The sequence below is a fragment of the Bufo gargarizans genome, chromosome 8 (genome assembly GCF_014858855.1).
Source record: "Bufo gargarizans isolate SCDJY-AF-19 chromosome 8, ASM1485885v1, whole genome shotgun sequence".
NCBI classification, from domain to species: Eukaryota; Metazoa; Chordata; class Amphibia; order Anura; family Bufonidae; genus Bufo; species Bufo gargarizans.
In genome coordinates, this window is record NC_058087.1 from 114838735 (window position 1) to 114852967 (window position 14233).

Genomic DNA, 14233 nt, shown 5'->3' on the forward strand with positions numbered 1-14233 from the left:
CCCCTTTGGGTGTGGCCTAGCTTGGCCTGTATTTTTTTGTGCTGGGAAAGGTGGCAGCCCTAGATGTGAACAGAGCCTTTTATGTTTTCTTAAGGGAAAGCAAGAAAACCTTAGCTATTCCCTAATGGGGAGAGATACACTGTAGCTGATTTCATGAATACACCAAAAAGGGAAATCAGACTTTAAAACACAAATAAAATGGCCTCGCTGGTTGTCTTTTTTTTTTCAAGAATAAGGTCTTGTGTGTTCGTGAACATTCTTTCCTTGGTGTACGTAGAAGAAGCGCCGTGTGATCCCGAGAAACCAAACGCAGCAGCAGGACCTGTGACCCCTATTATGTCGCGCATGTAAATGACGTTTCGCTGCCCTTTGAAGACCTGCGCAATGACAGCCACACAGTGCGTGTGCGCACGCGCAATCACCCGTCACGTTCAGGCCGGTAAACAAGGAATGAGCGGCCTCACAAGTCGGGATTTGCCGCAGTTCAGTCGCCAGTGTGCTGTCCTTAGTTGAAAATAAGTTTCCGCTATGAACCTAGCTAGGCAGAACGTTGAGACCGGGGCCACGCAGCTCTTGTTTGCGAATTTCAACCAAGATAACACGTACGTGAGTCCAGTGTGAAGGCTGAGAACAATGCGCTGTTGGAGTTGATGTTGTGCTTGGTGTGTGCAGCTTTCATTGGATGTACCTGTGGAAAGCCAGTAGTTGTTTATGAGACAGGCTGCTTCATTGCTTCCCAAATCTGCCATATAAAAATGAACTTCAGGCTCCACCATATATCCTGAATGTCGTGTTCACAAAGCGCGTTATGATCAAGTGTTTTGGTGTTTTGCCCATTTCTAATTTCTCATATTCTAATCAATATGATTCTGTCATTTTTACATATGTCGTTAATGTACTGAAATTATCTGGCATCTGTGATAAAGTCAAACTATTCATTAGAATCCTTTGGGAAATTAGACACTTTAGGAAATTGTGATGATGGGGCCTGTTGATATGTGTTACAATTAGGGCTGCAGCTAACAATTATTTGAATAATCAATTAGTTATTGATAATTTTATTGATTAATCAGCAAAAAACACCAAAATGACATAAAAGGGGCTTATATGATTTTACTTGAAAAATTATGTTCAAAAGCCGTATTAACCACTTCAACCCCGCTAGCTGAAACCCCCTTAATGACCAGGCCACTTTTTACACTTCGGCACTACACTCCTTTCACCGTTTATCGCTCGGTCATGCAACTTACCACCCAAATGAATTTTACCTCCTTTTCTTCTCACTAATAGAGCTTTCATTTGGTGGTATTTCATTGCTGCTGACATTTTTACTTTTTTTGTTATTAATCGAAATTTAATGATTTTTTTGCAAAAAAATGACATTTTTCACTTTCAGTTGTAAAATTTTGCAAAAAAAAAGACATCCATATATAAATTTTTCACTAAATTTATTGTTCTACATGTCTGATAAAAAACAAATGTTTGGGTAAAAAAAAAAAATGGTTTGGGTAAAAGTTATAGCGTTTACAAACTATAGTACAAAAATGTGAATTTCCGCTTTTTGAAACAGCTCTGACTTTCTGAGCACCTGTCATGTTTCCTGAGGTTCTACAATGCCCAGACAGTAGAAAAACCCCACAAATGACCCCATTTCGCAAAGTAGACACCCTAAGTATGGACAAAAAATTAAAACTTCCATGAACTCACTATGCCCATCATGAAATACTTTGGGGTGTCTTCTTTCCAAAATGGGGTCACTTGTGGGGTAGTTATATTGCCCTGGCATTTTAGGAGCCCAAATGCGTGCAAAGTAGTTTGAAATCAAAATGTGTAAAAAATGGCCTGTGAAATCCTAAAGGTGCTCTTTGGAATGTGTGCCCCTTTGCCCACCTAGGCTGCAAAAAAGTGTCACACATGTGGTATCGCCGTACTCGGGAGAAGTTGGGGAATGTGTTTTGGGGTGTCATTTTACATATACCCATGCTAGGTGAGATAAATATCTTGGTCAAATGCCAACTTTGTATAAAAAAAAAAACACATTCCCCAACATCTCTTGAGTACGGCGATACCAAATGTGTGACACTTTTTTGCAGCCTAGGTGGGCAAAGGGGCCCCCATTCCAAAGAGCACCTTTCGGATTTCACAGGGCATTTTTTACAGATTTTGATTTCAAACTACTTTGCACGCATTTGGGCCCCTAAAATGCCAGGGCAGTATAACTACCCCACAAGTGACCCCATTTTGGAAAGAAGACATCCCAAGGTATTTCATGATGGGCATAGTGAGTTCATGGAAGTTTTTATTTTTTGTCACAAGTTAGTGGAATATGAGACTTTGCAAGAAAAAAAAAATCATCATTTTCCGCTAACTTGTGACAAAAAGTAAAAAATTCTAGGAGCTCGCCATGCCCCTCACGGAATACCTTGGGGTGTCTTATTTCCAAAATGGGGTCACTTGTGGGGTAGTTATACTGCCCTGGCATTTTAGGGGCCCTAATGCGTGAGAAGTAGTTTGAAATCAAAATGTGTTAAAAATGGCCTGTGAAATCCTAAAGGTGCTCTTTGGAATGGGGACCCCTTTGCCCACCTAGGCTGCAAAAAAGTGTCACACATGTGGTATCGCCATACTCGGAAGAAGTAAGGCAATGTGTTTTGGGGTGTATTTTCACAAATACCCATGCTGGGTGAGAGAAATATCTCTCTAAAAGTCAACTTTTCCCATTTTTTCTTTATACAAAGTTGTCATTCTAGAGAGATAATTCTCTCACCCAGCATGGGTATATGTAAAGACACCCCAAAACACATTGCCCTACTTCTCCTGAGTACGGCGATACCACATGTGTGACACTTTTTTGCAGCCTAGATGCGCAAAGGGGCCCAAATTCCTTTTTGGAGGGCATTTTTTGACACTTGGATCCCAGACTTCTTGTCACGCTTTAGGGCCCCTAAAATGCCAGGGCAGTATAAATACCCCACATGTGACCCCATTTTGGGGCACAAGTTAGTGGAAATTGATTTTTTTTATAGTTTTTTTTCTCACAAAGTCTCCATTTCCGCTAACTTGGGACAAAAAGTTAATTCTTTCATGGACTCAATATGCCCCTCAGCGAATTCCTTGGGGTGTCTTCTTTCCGAAATGTGGTCACATGTGGGGTATTTATACTGCCCTGGCATTTTAGGGGCCCTAAAACGTGAGAAGAAGTCTGGAATATAAATGTCTAAAAAAATTTACGCATTTGGATTCCGTGAGAGGTATGTGAGATTTTATTTTTTGACACAATGTAAGAAAAACAAACAAAAAAACAAAAAAAAAAATTTCCTCTAACTTGTGCCAAAAAAAATGTCTAAATGGAGCCTTACAGGGGGGTGATCAGGGAGTCTATATATTGGGTGATCATCACCCTGTCATTGATCACCCCCCTGTAAGGCTCCATTCAGACGTCCGTATGTGTTTTGCGGATCCATGGATCGGATCCGCAAACCACATACGGACGTCTGAATGGAGCTTTACAGGGGGGTGATCAATGACAGGGGGTGATCAGGGAGTCTATATGGGGCGATCACCCCCCTGTAAGGCTCCATTCAGACGTCCGTATGTGTTTTACGGATCCATGGATCGGATCCGCAAAACGCATACGGATGTCTGAATGGAGCCTTACAGGGGGGGGTGATCATCCCATATAGACTCCCTGATCACCCCCTTGTAAGGCTCCATTCAGACGTCCGTATGTGTTTTGCGGATGCACGGATCCATGGATCGGATCAGTAAAACACATACGGACGTCTGAATGGAGCCTTACAGGGGGGTGATCCGGGAGTCTATATGGGGTGATCAGGGGTTAATAAGTGAAGGGGAGGGGGGGTGTAGTGTATTGTGGTGCTTGGTGCTACTTATTACAGAGCTGCCTGTGTCCTGTGGTGGTCGATCCAAGCAAATGGGACCTCCAGAGGACCAGGTATATTAGACGCTGTTATCAAAACAGCGTCTAATGTACCTCTTAGGGGTTAAAAAAATTGCATCTACAGCCTGCCAGCGAACGATCGCCGCTGGCAGGCTGTAGATCCACTTGCTTACCTGCAGTTTCAGTGAACGCACGCGTCTGTGTGCGCGCGCGTTCACAGGAAGTCTTGCGTCTCGCGATATGACGCGTAGACACGTGATTCTGCCTGAGACAGCCGCCTCCGGACTGTGATCCTGCGTGAGACGGTTAACAAGGTTCCAAATAGAGCTTCAACATGCAATAAGAAGAAATGAGAGTGAGACAAAACATTTTTTGAGCATTCAATTAATTGAAAATAACGATTAAACTAAAACAGGCTGTTTTTCAGCTCAAAAGATCAAATCTGTGGATTCATTGTCATTTTCTGTCAGGTAGTCACACGTTGTGATGGCAAAGGCAAAAAACTCTCCCTTTTTGAACATGGTTGGGTTATTGAACTGCATAAGCAGGGACTCTCACAGCGCGCCATCGCTGCTGAGGTGGGACGCAGTAAGACAGTAATTTGGAATTTATTAAATGATCCTGAGGGTTATGGAACAAAAAAGTCAAGTGGAAGACCCACATTTTTTTCATCAGCACTGAGCCGGAGGATCCAATTGGCTGTCCGTCAAGACACTGGACGATCCTCGACCCAAATTAAGGCCCTTTCTGGTGCTGGCTGCAGCCCCATAACCATCAGATCGCATCTGAGACTGAAGGGCTTCTAAAACAAAAAACGTTTTCAAAGACCTCATCTCCTTGAACACCACAGAACTGCTTGTTTGGACTTTGCAAGAGAGCACCAAACATGGGACATTCAAAGGTGGAAGAAAGTTTTTATTTTCTGATGACAACATTTTTTACCTTGATGGTCCTGATGGTTTCCAACGTTACTGGCATGACAAGCAGATCCCATCTGAGATGTTTTCTACGCGCCACAGTGGAGGGGGCGCCATAATGGTCTGGGGTGCTTTTTCCTTCAGTGGTACAATGGAGCTTCAGGAAGTGCAGGGCCGTCAAACGGCCGCTGGCTATGTCCAAATGTTGCAGAGAGCTTTTCTCATGACTGATGGCCCTCGTCTGTGTGGTAACGACTGGGTTTTTCAACAGGACAACGCTACAGTACACAATGCCCGCAGGACAAGGGACTTCTTCCAGGAGAATAACATCACTCTTTTGGCCCATCCCGAGTGTTCCTCTGATCTAAATCCAATTGAGAACCTTTGGGGATAGATGGCAAGGGAAGTTTACAAAATTGGATAACATACAGTAGATGGCCTTCGTGCGGCCGTCTTCACTACTTCAAGAAATGTTCCCACTCACCTCATGGAAACGCTTGCATCAAGCATGCCAAAACAAATTTTTGAAGTGATCAATAACGGTGGAGCTACTCATTACTGAGTTCATTTTTGGAAGTTGGATTTCTGTTTAGTTTTTGTTTTTTTTGGAAGTGTGGTCCTAAACTTTTGATCAGCTGAAAAACAGCCTGTTTCAGTTTATTCGTTGTTTTCATTAAATTGAATACTCAAAAAATGTTTTGTCTCACTACCATTTCTTCTTGTTGCATGTTGAAGCTCTACTTGTAACCTTGTTAAGATCCAGCCATGCCAAATATGATTTTTGGCCATTTTTCAAGTCTTAAACTTTTGATCAGGACTGTATAATATATCAAAAGTGTGAAAAGTTAGTGACCCTTTAAAGAGGACATGTCATCACAAAATGCAGTGCAAACTGTAAGTAGCATGGTATAGAGCAGGAAAAGCAGAGCAGATTCGTATAAAGTTTTGTGGAAAATGATTCAGTAAACTTGTTATTTATACATTTATGTCTCTGCTTTTTATGAACTTAAACGGGTTATCCAAGTCTATAAAAGCTCCCCCATATGCCCGGGCCCCTCACAATGAATATACTTACCTGGCTCCCCGCACCGCTCCTGGGCCTTGCTCCACCGCTTTAGCTTTTCCCAGTGCGTGGCAGGCGGTGACGGGGATGAGCCACCCTTCTGTCACCCGCGATGACACCAAATGTTTTCTCCGTGCACGGGAGAAGCAGCAGCGGCGGTGTGGGGACCAGGAGCGGAGTGGGGAGCCCGGTAAGTATAATCATTGTGAGGGGCCCGGCAATTGTGGAAAGGGGGGGTATTTTATAGTCTTGGATAACCCCTTTAAAGGGGTTGTCTCACTTTGGCAAAAGGCATTTATCATGTAGAGAAAGGTAATACAAGGCACTTACTAATATTTTGTGTTTGTCCATATTGCTTCCTTTGCTATATAGATAAATTTTTGCATCACGTTATACACCGCTGGATTCCATGGTTATGACCACCCTGCAATCCTGTGCTCTCACACTATAGAAAAATGTGCTGGCACCTTTTCCTGTAATGTGCAAGAACGATCACTGCTGCAGGATTGCAGGGTGGTTGTAACCATGGAAACAAGTTAGCAAAGGAGGCAATATGGACAATCGCAATCCATTAGTAAGTGCCTTGTAATAACTTTCTCTATATGATATTTGCCGAAGGGAGACAACCCCTTTAAAGAGGGTCCCGACTGCCCATATCTTATATACCTCAGCTGCATGCTAACTGTGAGTAGGGGGCCCACTGTCAGTGACAGCAGGGCTCCCCATAGAGAAGGCAGGCATGGTTTTTCACTGTTCCTGCCTTTCTTGTCGCTCTGAACTAGCACAGTGTATATCTACTTATACAGCTTTCTGTTTTGACCCCAGTGGTGATGTGACTGCTGGGAGTCTGCACAAGCTGCTGGGTCTTAGCAGACCCAGGTCATCTCAGCAGTGAGGGTATACAGCACTGCACAACCTCTCTGGGGGCTGTATTCCCCCTGTAACTGAGATTACTATCTCAGCCCCAGTTACTGGACAAATCAGCGGTAAAAAAATAAAAAATAAAAAAACAACTAAAATTAATGTTAAGTGTCCACCAAAGTGTCACAATGTAGGGGGAGGTGAGGAACATCAGAAAGACAACAGAAGGAAAATGATCAGGAACTAGGCATCAAGTCTAGGGAAAGTGAAATGATAACCATCTAAGGAAACCCTATACCTAGCCCTGACTCCTGTGAGCATGAATAGACCCTGAAGGTGGGAATATTCATACACTGTAAACCTAGGCCCTAGTACCCATGAAAAGCTCTAGGATTAGTGACAGGGTCTGAAACTACTGGTTCCTTCCCAGATGAATGAGCCAGCGTCTCCCTGAGGCCTAGTAAACAATGAGCAAAAGGGAGTGTAGGGATTTGCTCTGGTAGGCAGGGTAAGCGGACGCAATACAGAAGCAAGACCATGGTTAAAAAGCAAAAGTTCTGTGTTTATTCACACAAAAAGGCAGAAAAGAAAATATAAACAAAGTCACCTTGATTTAAATCCTGGTGTTCCATTCACACCTTGCTGCTGGTACCGCAATAGAAGGTCAAGTCCTGGTGTTCACTTCACACCATGCTGCGGGTACCACATAAAGAGTCCCAGACTTGGATGTCATTCCCTTGTACTTCCCGACAGGTCGCAAGCATGCATCAAGCTACAAGCCTCACACACAGACACAGCCTCAGATCCCAATACAGAGATTCCACAGCTCCACTATCACCTGGAGGATCATTGCACACCCAGCTGAGCTGCTGGCTGGGTTATTAAACCCCAGTCCAAAACCTGGCCTGGATGTGGGGAACAGCCACCCACCCTGCTCTTTGGCTGCTCCCAATAAGAACTGGCCTGGATCGGCTTTTCAGCCACACTAAGAAAAAAACGTGTCAGCGAGCACTAGCTGCCGCTGACACACACTGCGCCTTCCTACAGGAGCAACAAACTACCAAGAGAAGTACACTTATCTTCAATAAAAAATGGATGAGCAGGAACTCGGATGAGGACCACACACCAGCTCTTCTAACTCCAGGCAGAGAATATTAACCGCATGGTATGAAGTGCAAGTCCAGACGAAATAGAGGAGCAGTAAGGACCACAAGCTACACCTGAGACAAGAGTTGTGGTCATTACCAACAACAACACTGCAACAAGAGAAAACCATATAAGCTGTCAGATGACCTAACGTGCAGCCAGTCTTTCAGATCTTCTAACCTCTGCCACGGGAGGGACTGTGACACAAAGGTCTTATGTGGGGGCACAAAGTGGAAAATAAAATTATTTTTATAAAAAATATACAAAATTTTCAAGTGTACAAAGCCCCTTCTGCTAGTCAAGCCATTTGTCATTGTAAAAAATAGACTTGTTTTAAAAAATTAATATTTGGTCCATATCCATAACTACCAGCTCTGTACAAATATCTCATGATTTATCCTGTAAAATGAATGCCATGAAAAAAAGAACTGCGCCAACCGAAATTTTTGGGATCACCTTACTTCCCAAAAAACATATCAAGCGATCCAATTCGTATGTATCCTGATATGGTACCAATGAAAACGTTAACTCGTCCTGCAAAATGTGAGCCTTCATACAAGACTGTCACCAGAAAAATAAAAAATTAAATGTCCCTCAGAAAAAAATATTTAAAATTGATGTGCAAAAGCAGCATGGGTCCTTTAAACCAATCCATCAGAACTTGCACTGCAAAAGCCAAAAGGTGGTTGTTCCCTTCCATTCCCGCAGTCAACCCATAAAGCAGTTTATGTCCATGTTTATGGAATTTCAATACCCAGTAGAACCCACCTAACAAGTTGAGGCATGGTATGTCTCAGATGGCACAAGCTGGGCACAGCATATTGTGCAATGAAATGCATTTTGTGGAAAACTTGTAGGATTCATTTTTCACTGTCCCTTTCTCATGTATTTGCAAAATACCTGTGGTGTCAGAATTCGCATTCCACCCCTTAAAGGAATTCTGTCAGCTAGTTTGGGCCTATAGAGCTGAGGACATGCGCTGCTAGATCGCCACTGGCACGTCCACAATATACATTTTCCATAGCTCTGAGTGCTTTTATTCAATCAAAAAACGTTTGTGTGTGTGTATATGTACATATATATACATACATGCAAGTAAGGAGCCCAAGGGGCTGTTTCAAGAGCCAAGCCACGCCCACTATGAAGGAGCCAAGCACCGCCCGTATTCTCTGAATCTCCTCCTTGCTCCCCTGACTTCACATAGTTGAAGCTAGCCGGCATGCGCGGTTCATTCCCTGAGGCTTATGCCAGCACAGGGAAGGAACACCATGCGGCCACTCACATGCAGCATACTCACGCATGCGCGAGATTACAGCGCTTCAACTCTGTGACACCGGGGGAACAAGGAGGAGATTCGGAGGATGCGGGCGGTGCTGGGCTCCTTCACAGTGGGCGTGGCTGGCCTTCTGAAACGTTGGTAACAGCCCTTTGGGCGCCTTACTAACCTCATTTGCATAAATATATTAGGGCTGCACGATATATCGCAAAATTAATCGAATTGCGATAATCGGCAAATGCGGTATGGCGATTTGGCCGTCCCGAAAATGCCGCGATTATATATGAAGGGGCCCCGCGCACATAACTGGCTTTATGTGTAAAACAATCTCTCTCCTATTGATAACAGGTCCAGCCTCTTTACTCACTGTCACGATGAATGCACTGCAGCGAGCGGCAGCAAGCTGGCCGGACGGCGCGTGACTGACGTCACTTAGTAACGCTCCTGCTTCCTGAAGTGGGAGGAGCGTTACTAAGTGACGTCAGTCACGCGCCGGCCAGCTCGCTGCAGTGCATTCATAGAGACAGTGAGTACAGAGGCTGGCCATGTTATCAATAGGAGAGAGATTGTTTTACACACTAGTAAAATACTTTACACACAAATCCAGTTATGTGCGCAGTTTAGGACACATAGGGCCATGAGGGGGACCAGCATAAGATGCTATATGTCTTATGCTGGCTCCCCTCATGGCCCTATGCGTCATAGCACACATCCGCCATAACAGCGTCCTGTCCACAGATCCACCCCATAACTGCGTCCTGTCCACAGATCCACCCCATAACTGCGTCCTGTCCACAGATCCACCCCATAACTGCGTCCTGTCCACAGATCCACCCCATAACGGCGTCCTGTCCACAGATCCACCCCATAACGGCGTCCTGTCCACAGATCCACCCCATAACGGCGTCCTGTCCACAGATCCACCCCATAACGGCGTCCTGTCCACCGATCCACCCCATAACGGCGTCCTGTCCACAGATCCACCCCATAACGGCGTCCTGTCCACAGATCCACCCCATAACGGCGTCCTGTCCACAGATCCACCCCATAACGGCGTCCTGTCCACAGATCCACCCCATAACGGCGTCCTGTCCACAGATCCACCCCATAACGGCGTCCTGTCCACAGATCCACCCCATAACGGCGTCCTGTCCACAGATCCACCCCATAACGGCGTCCTGTCCACAGATGCACCCCATAACGGCGTCCTGTCCACAGATCCACCCCATAACGGCGTCCTGTCCACAGATCCACCCCATAACGGCGCCCTGTCCACAGATCCACCCCATAACGGCGCCCTGTCCACAGAGCCACCCCATAACGGCGCCCTGTCCACAGAGCCACCCCATAACGGCGCCCTGTCCACAGAGCCACCCCATAACGGCGCCCTGGGGTGGGAAAATCCAAGCAAATAGACCTCTAGCACAATTCCCTTAAAATATTGCATCGCATATCATTGTCGCAATTTTTAGGGCCCTAATCGATCGCAATCGCACAAAATTCCCATATCGTGCATTCCCATATCGTGCAGAGGGAATACATGTGAGGGTGTCCTATCTTTTTCCTCAGTTAGAATAGGCATTTTTGTAGAATGACATTTACAGAAGATCTTGAAAAGACTTTTCTTCAGTTTTCTTTGTTTAGTCGGATTACTTTAATCTCTCTGTATTGTTGAAACGGAGATGAAATAACCTTTTATTAAAAATGTTACAAAAAACCACATGCTTTCAAAGGGTGTCCTAATTTTTTCACATGACTGTATGTGTGTGTGTGTATGTGTATGTGTGTGTGTGTGTATATATATATATATTACACACACACACAGTCGTGGCAAAAAGTTTTGAGAATTACATAAATACATACATACATAAATATTGGAAATGAGAAAAGTTGCTGCTTAAGTTTTTATAATAGCAATTTGCATATACTCCAGAATGTTATGAAGAGTGATCAGATGAATTGCAAGGTCCTTTTTTGCCATGAAAATTAACTTAATCCCCCAAAAAACTTTCCAATCAGGTGAGATTGTTGACGAGCACAAGGCTGGAGATCATTCTGTCATGCTGATTAGGTTAAAATGGCAGACTTGACCTGTTAAAAGGAGGATGATGCTTGAAATCATTGTTCTTCCATTGTTAACTATGGTGACCTGCAAAGAAACGCGTGCAGCCATCATTGCGTTGCATAAAAATGGCTTCACAGGCAAGGATATTGTGGCTACTAAGATTGCACCTCAATCAACAATTTATAGGATCATCAAGAACTTCAAGGAAAGAGGTTCAGTTCTTGTTAAGAAGGCTTAAGGGCGTCCAAGAAAGTCCAGCAAGCGCCAGGATCGTCTCCTAAAGAGGATTCAGCTGCGGGATCGGAGTGCCACCAGTGCAGAGCTTGCTCAGGAATGGCAGCAGGCAGGTGTGAGTGCATCTGCACGCACAGTGAGGCAAAGACGTTTGGAAGATGGCCTGGTGTCAAGAAGGACAGCAAAGAAGCCACTTCTCTCCAAAAAAAACCATCAGGGACAGATTGATCTTCTGCAGAAAATATGGTGAATGGACTGCTGAGGACTGGGGCAAAGTCATATTCTCCGATGAAGCCTCTTTCCGATTGTTTGGGGCATCAGGAAAAAAGCTTGTCCGGAGAAGAAAAGGTGAGCGCTACCATCAGTCCTGTGTCATACCAACAGTAAAGCATCCTGAGACCATTCATGTGTGGGGTTGCTTCTCATCCAAGGGAGTGGGCTCACTCACAATTTTGCCCAAAAACACAGCCATGAATAAAGAATGGTACCAAAACACCCTCCAACAACAACTTCCAACAATCCAACAACAGTTTGGTGAAGAACAATGCATTTTCCAGCACAATGGAGCACCGTGCCATAAGGCAAAAATGATAACGAAGTGGCTCTGGGACCAAAACGTTGACATTTTGGGTCCATGGCCTGGAAACTCCCCAGATCTTAATCCCATTGAGAACTTGTGGTCAATCCTCAAGAGGTGGGTGGACAAACAAAAACCCACTAATTCGGACAAACTCCAAGAAGTGATTATGAAAAGAATGGGTTGCTATCAGTCAGGAATTGGCCCAGAAGTTGATTGAGAGCATGCCCAGTCGAATTGCAGAGGTCCTGAAAAAGAAGGGCCAACACTGCAAATACTGACTCTTTGCATAAATGTCATGTAATTGTCGATAAAAGCCTTTGAAACGTATAAAGTGCATGTAATTATATTTCACTACATCACAGAAACAACTGAAACAAAGATCTAAAAGCAGTTTAGCAGCAAACCTTGTGAAAACTAATATTTGTGTCATTCTCAAAACTTTTGGCCACAACTGTGCATATAGCCTCCTTCTCTCTTTTCTTACTACATTTGATGGAGTGAGTTTTATATAAAGAGCTTAGCAAGCTCTTCCTGTAATGCCACCAGATATAAGGTAGTCATCTACACTGTTTAGGTGCTCTCCATAAGGACCTAGGCCTCTCACCCAGATAAGCCAGTATTCTCTGCCCCGCACTGATGAGGGGCAATCACCCAGAAACAGCTTTCTGCAGATGAGATGCTGGCTTGTTATCCAAGACATATATCAATGCCTGTTTAAAAGGTCGAACGTTGACTTATAGGATGGCTACATTACATCTGGTGGCATTCAAGGCATAGCCTTCCAAGAACTCATTTGCATACCTTCTTCACAGAATTCCAGAGGAGCGTTGCCTGGCCTATAAGACTCCTCATGCTGTTTAGGTTCTGTCCATAAAAAGAGATAATATCCCCTGAATCCTAAGTTTCATATAATTTACTTAGCGCCAGTATACGTGTAAACAAATTTATGTAATTCACCCAGTTGAATTCATCTAAAGCTGGCTTCAGGGTGATGGACAAGCCTTCTTGGTTAACATGCTGTAACTCAGCTGTATTTAACTCAAATGAAAAAAGATTCAAAATCTGCAAATTAATCTTGGGGAGAATTCCTTTTAATTATTTGTTGTATGCCCTTTGTCTAAGTTGTATCCCTCCTGATGCTAAAAAAGGTGAAGAAGATGATGATGTAGTCACTGTTGATAATATTCCTGAATTGTGTTACAGTGTCTGTCCGTGCCTGCTGCTGTCCCACTTTCCTGGCCGGGCACGGACAGGATGCCATCTTACTCACCCCATCTGCAATCTTTTCCCACAGTGGGGCCTGCCATCAGAGTCTCATCCTTGTCTGGCAGCTTGCAGCCTGCACCTTGCAGTCTGTGTACTCCTCGTGTAGGGTGTGCACATGCTTTCTGGCTCTTAAAAGGCCAGTGTTTCTGAATTATTTTCCAACCTATCACTGGCTGTCCAGATACTTAAGGCACCTTCCCCCAATGAGAGGCCTTTATGCCTGGCCTTTAGGTTGCTAGTTGTCTAGTTAACCAGTGAAGGTGTGCAGTTCTGTCTGCTGTGTACCAAACTTGTGCCTGTTTACTGACTGTAATACTCTGCTTCCAGCTGCCTGCCCTGACCTTTCTTGGATATGCACATACTTTTCCTGCCCTTTTTCCTGACTTTAATTGTTTTCTGAATTAGTGGAATTCAGTACATTTAGTGGGTATAAATGCCACTTGACACTTGCAACCTACATGGCACGCCTCCTCGGGATCCAGTATGTCAGCCTCTATAACACCTTCTAATTCAGTAATCAGCACGACTACCAGCAACTCATCTATAATTATAATGTCCAATGCAACTACCAACATGTAATGGGCAGTCTATGTGGACTCATTGTACCTGCTAAACGGTTTGACTTTGGGCTAGCTGTAAAGGCGTTATCTTCGTGGTCCATTGGTTTTCATCCTATAACCCTTATACAGACATCTGGTCTTAATGGGAGGGAAGCTACCAGGCCGCTACCTTTTTGGAATAGCCCTGATGTAGGTGGCAGCCAACCCACTATTGTCAGAGATAGCGGAGCGAAGCACCGAGGGATCAGGCAATACTTGTAGTCTGTCAACAGGCAGAGGTCAGGGTAGGAAGAGTTTGCGCAATTCTGTAAAACTAATCAGAGTTCAGGACAGGAAGAAAATGGTCAATATGGTAGACAGGCTA

The 14233-nt window shown here is 44.4% G+C and overlaps 1 protein-coding gene across 1 annotated transcript in view; it reads left to right on the forward strand.

Moving 5' to 3' along the window:
* Positions 1-400: 400 nt before the first annotated feature.
* Positions 401-14233, forward strand: part of WIPI2 (WD repeat domain, phosphoinositide interacting 2) — a 439829-nt gene continuing 425996 nt past the window's right edge. Inside the window, exon 1 of the mRNA XM_044302641.1 lies at positions 401-602. Coding sequence (XP_044158576.1) covers positions 529-602 — 74 coding nt within the window. The 5' untranslated portion in view covers positions 401-528. The remainder of the gene's footprint in view (positions 603-14233) is intronic.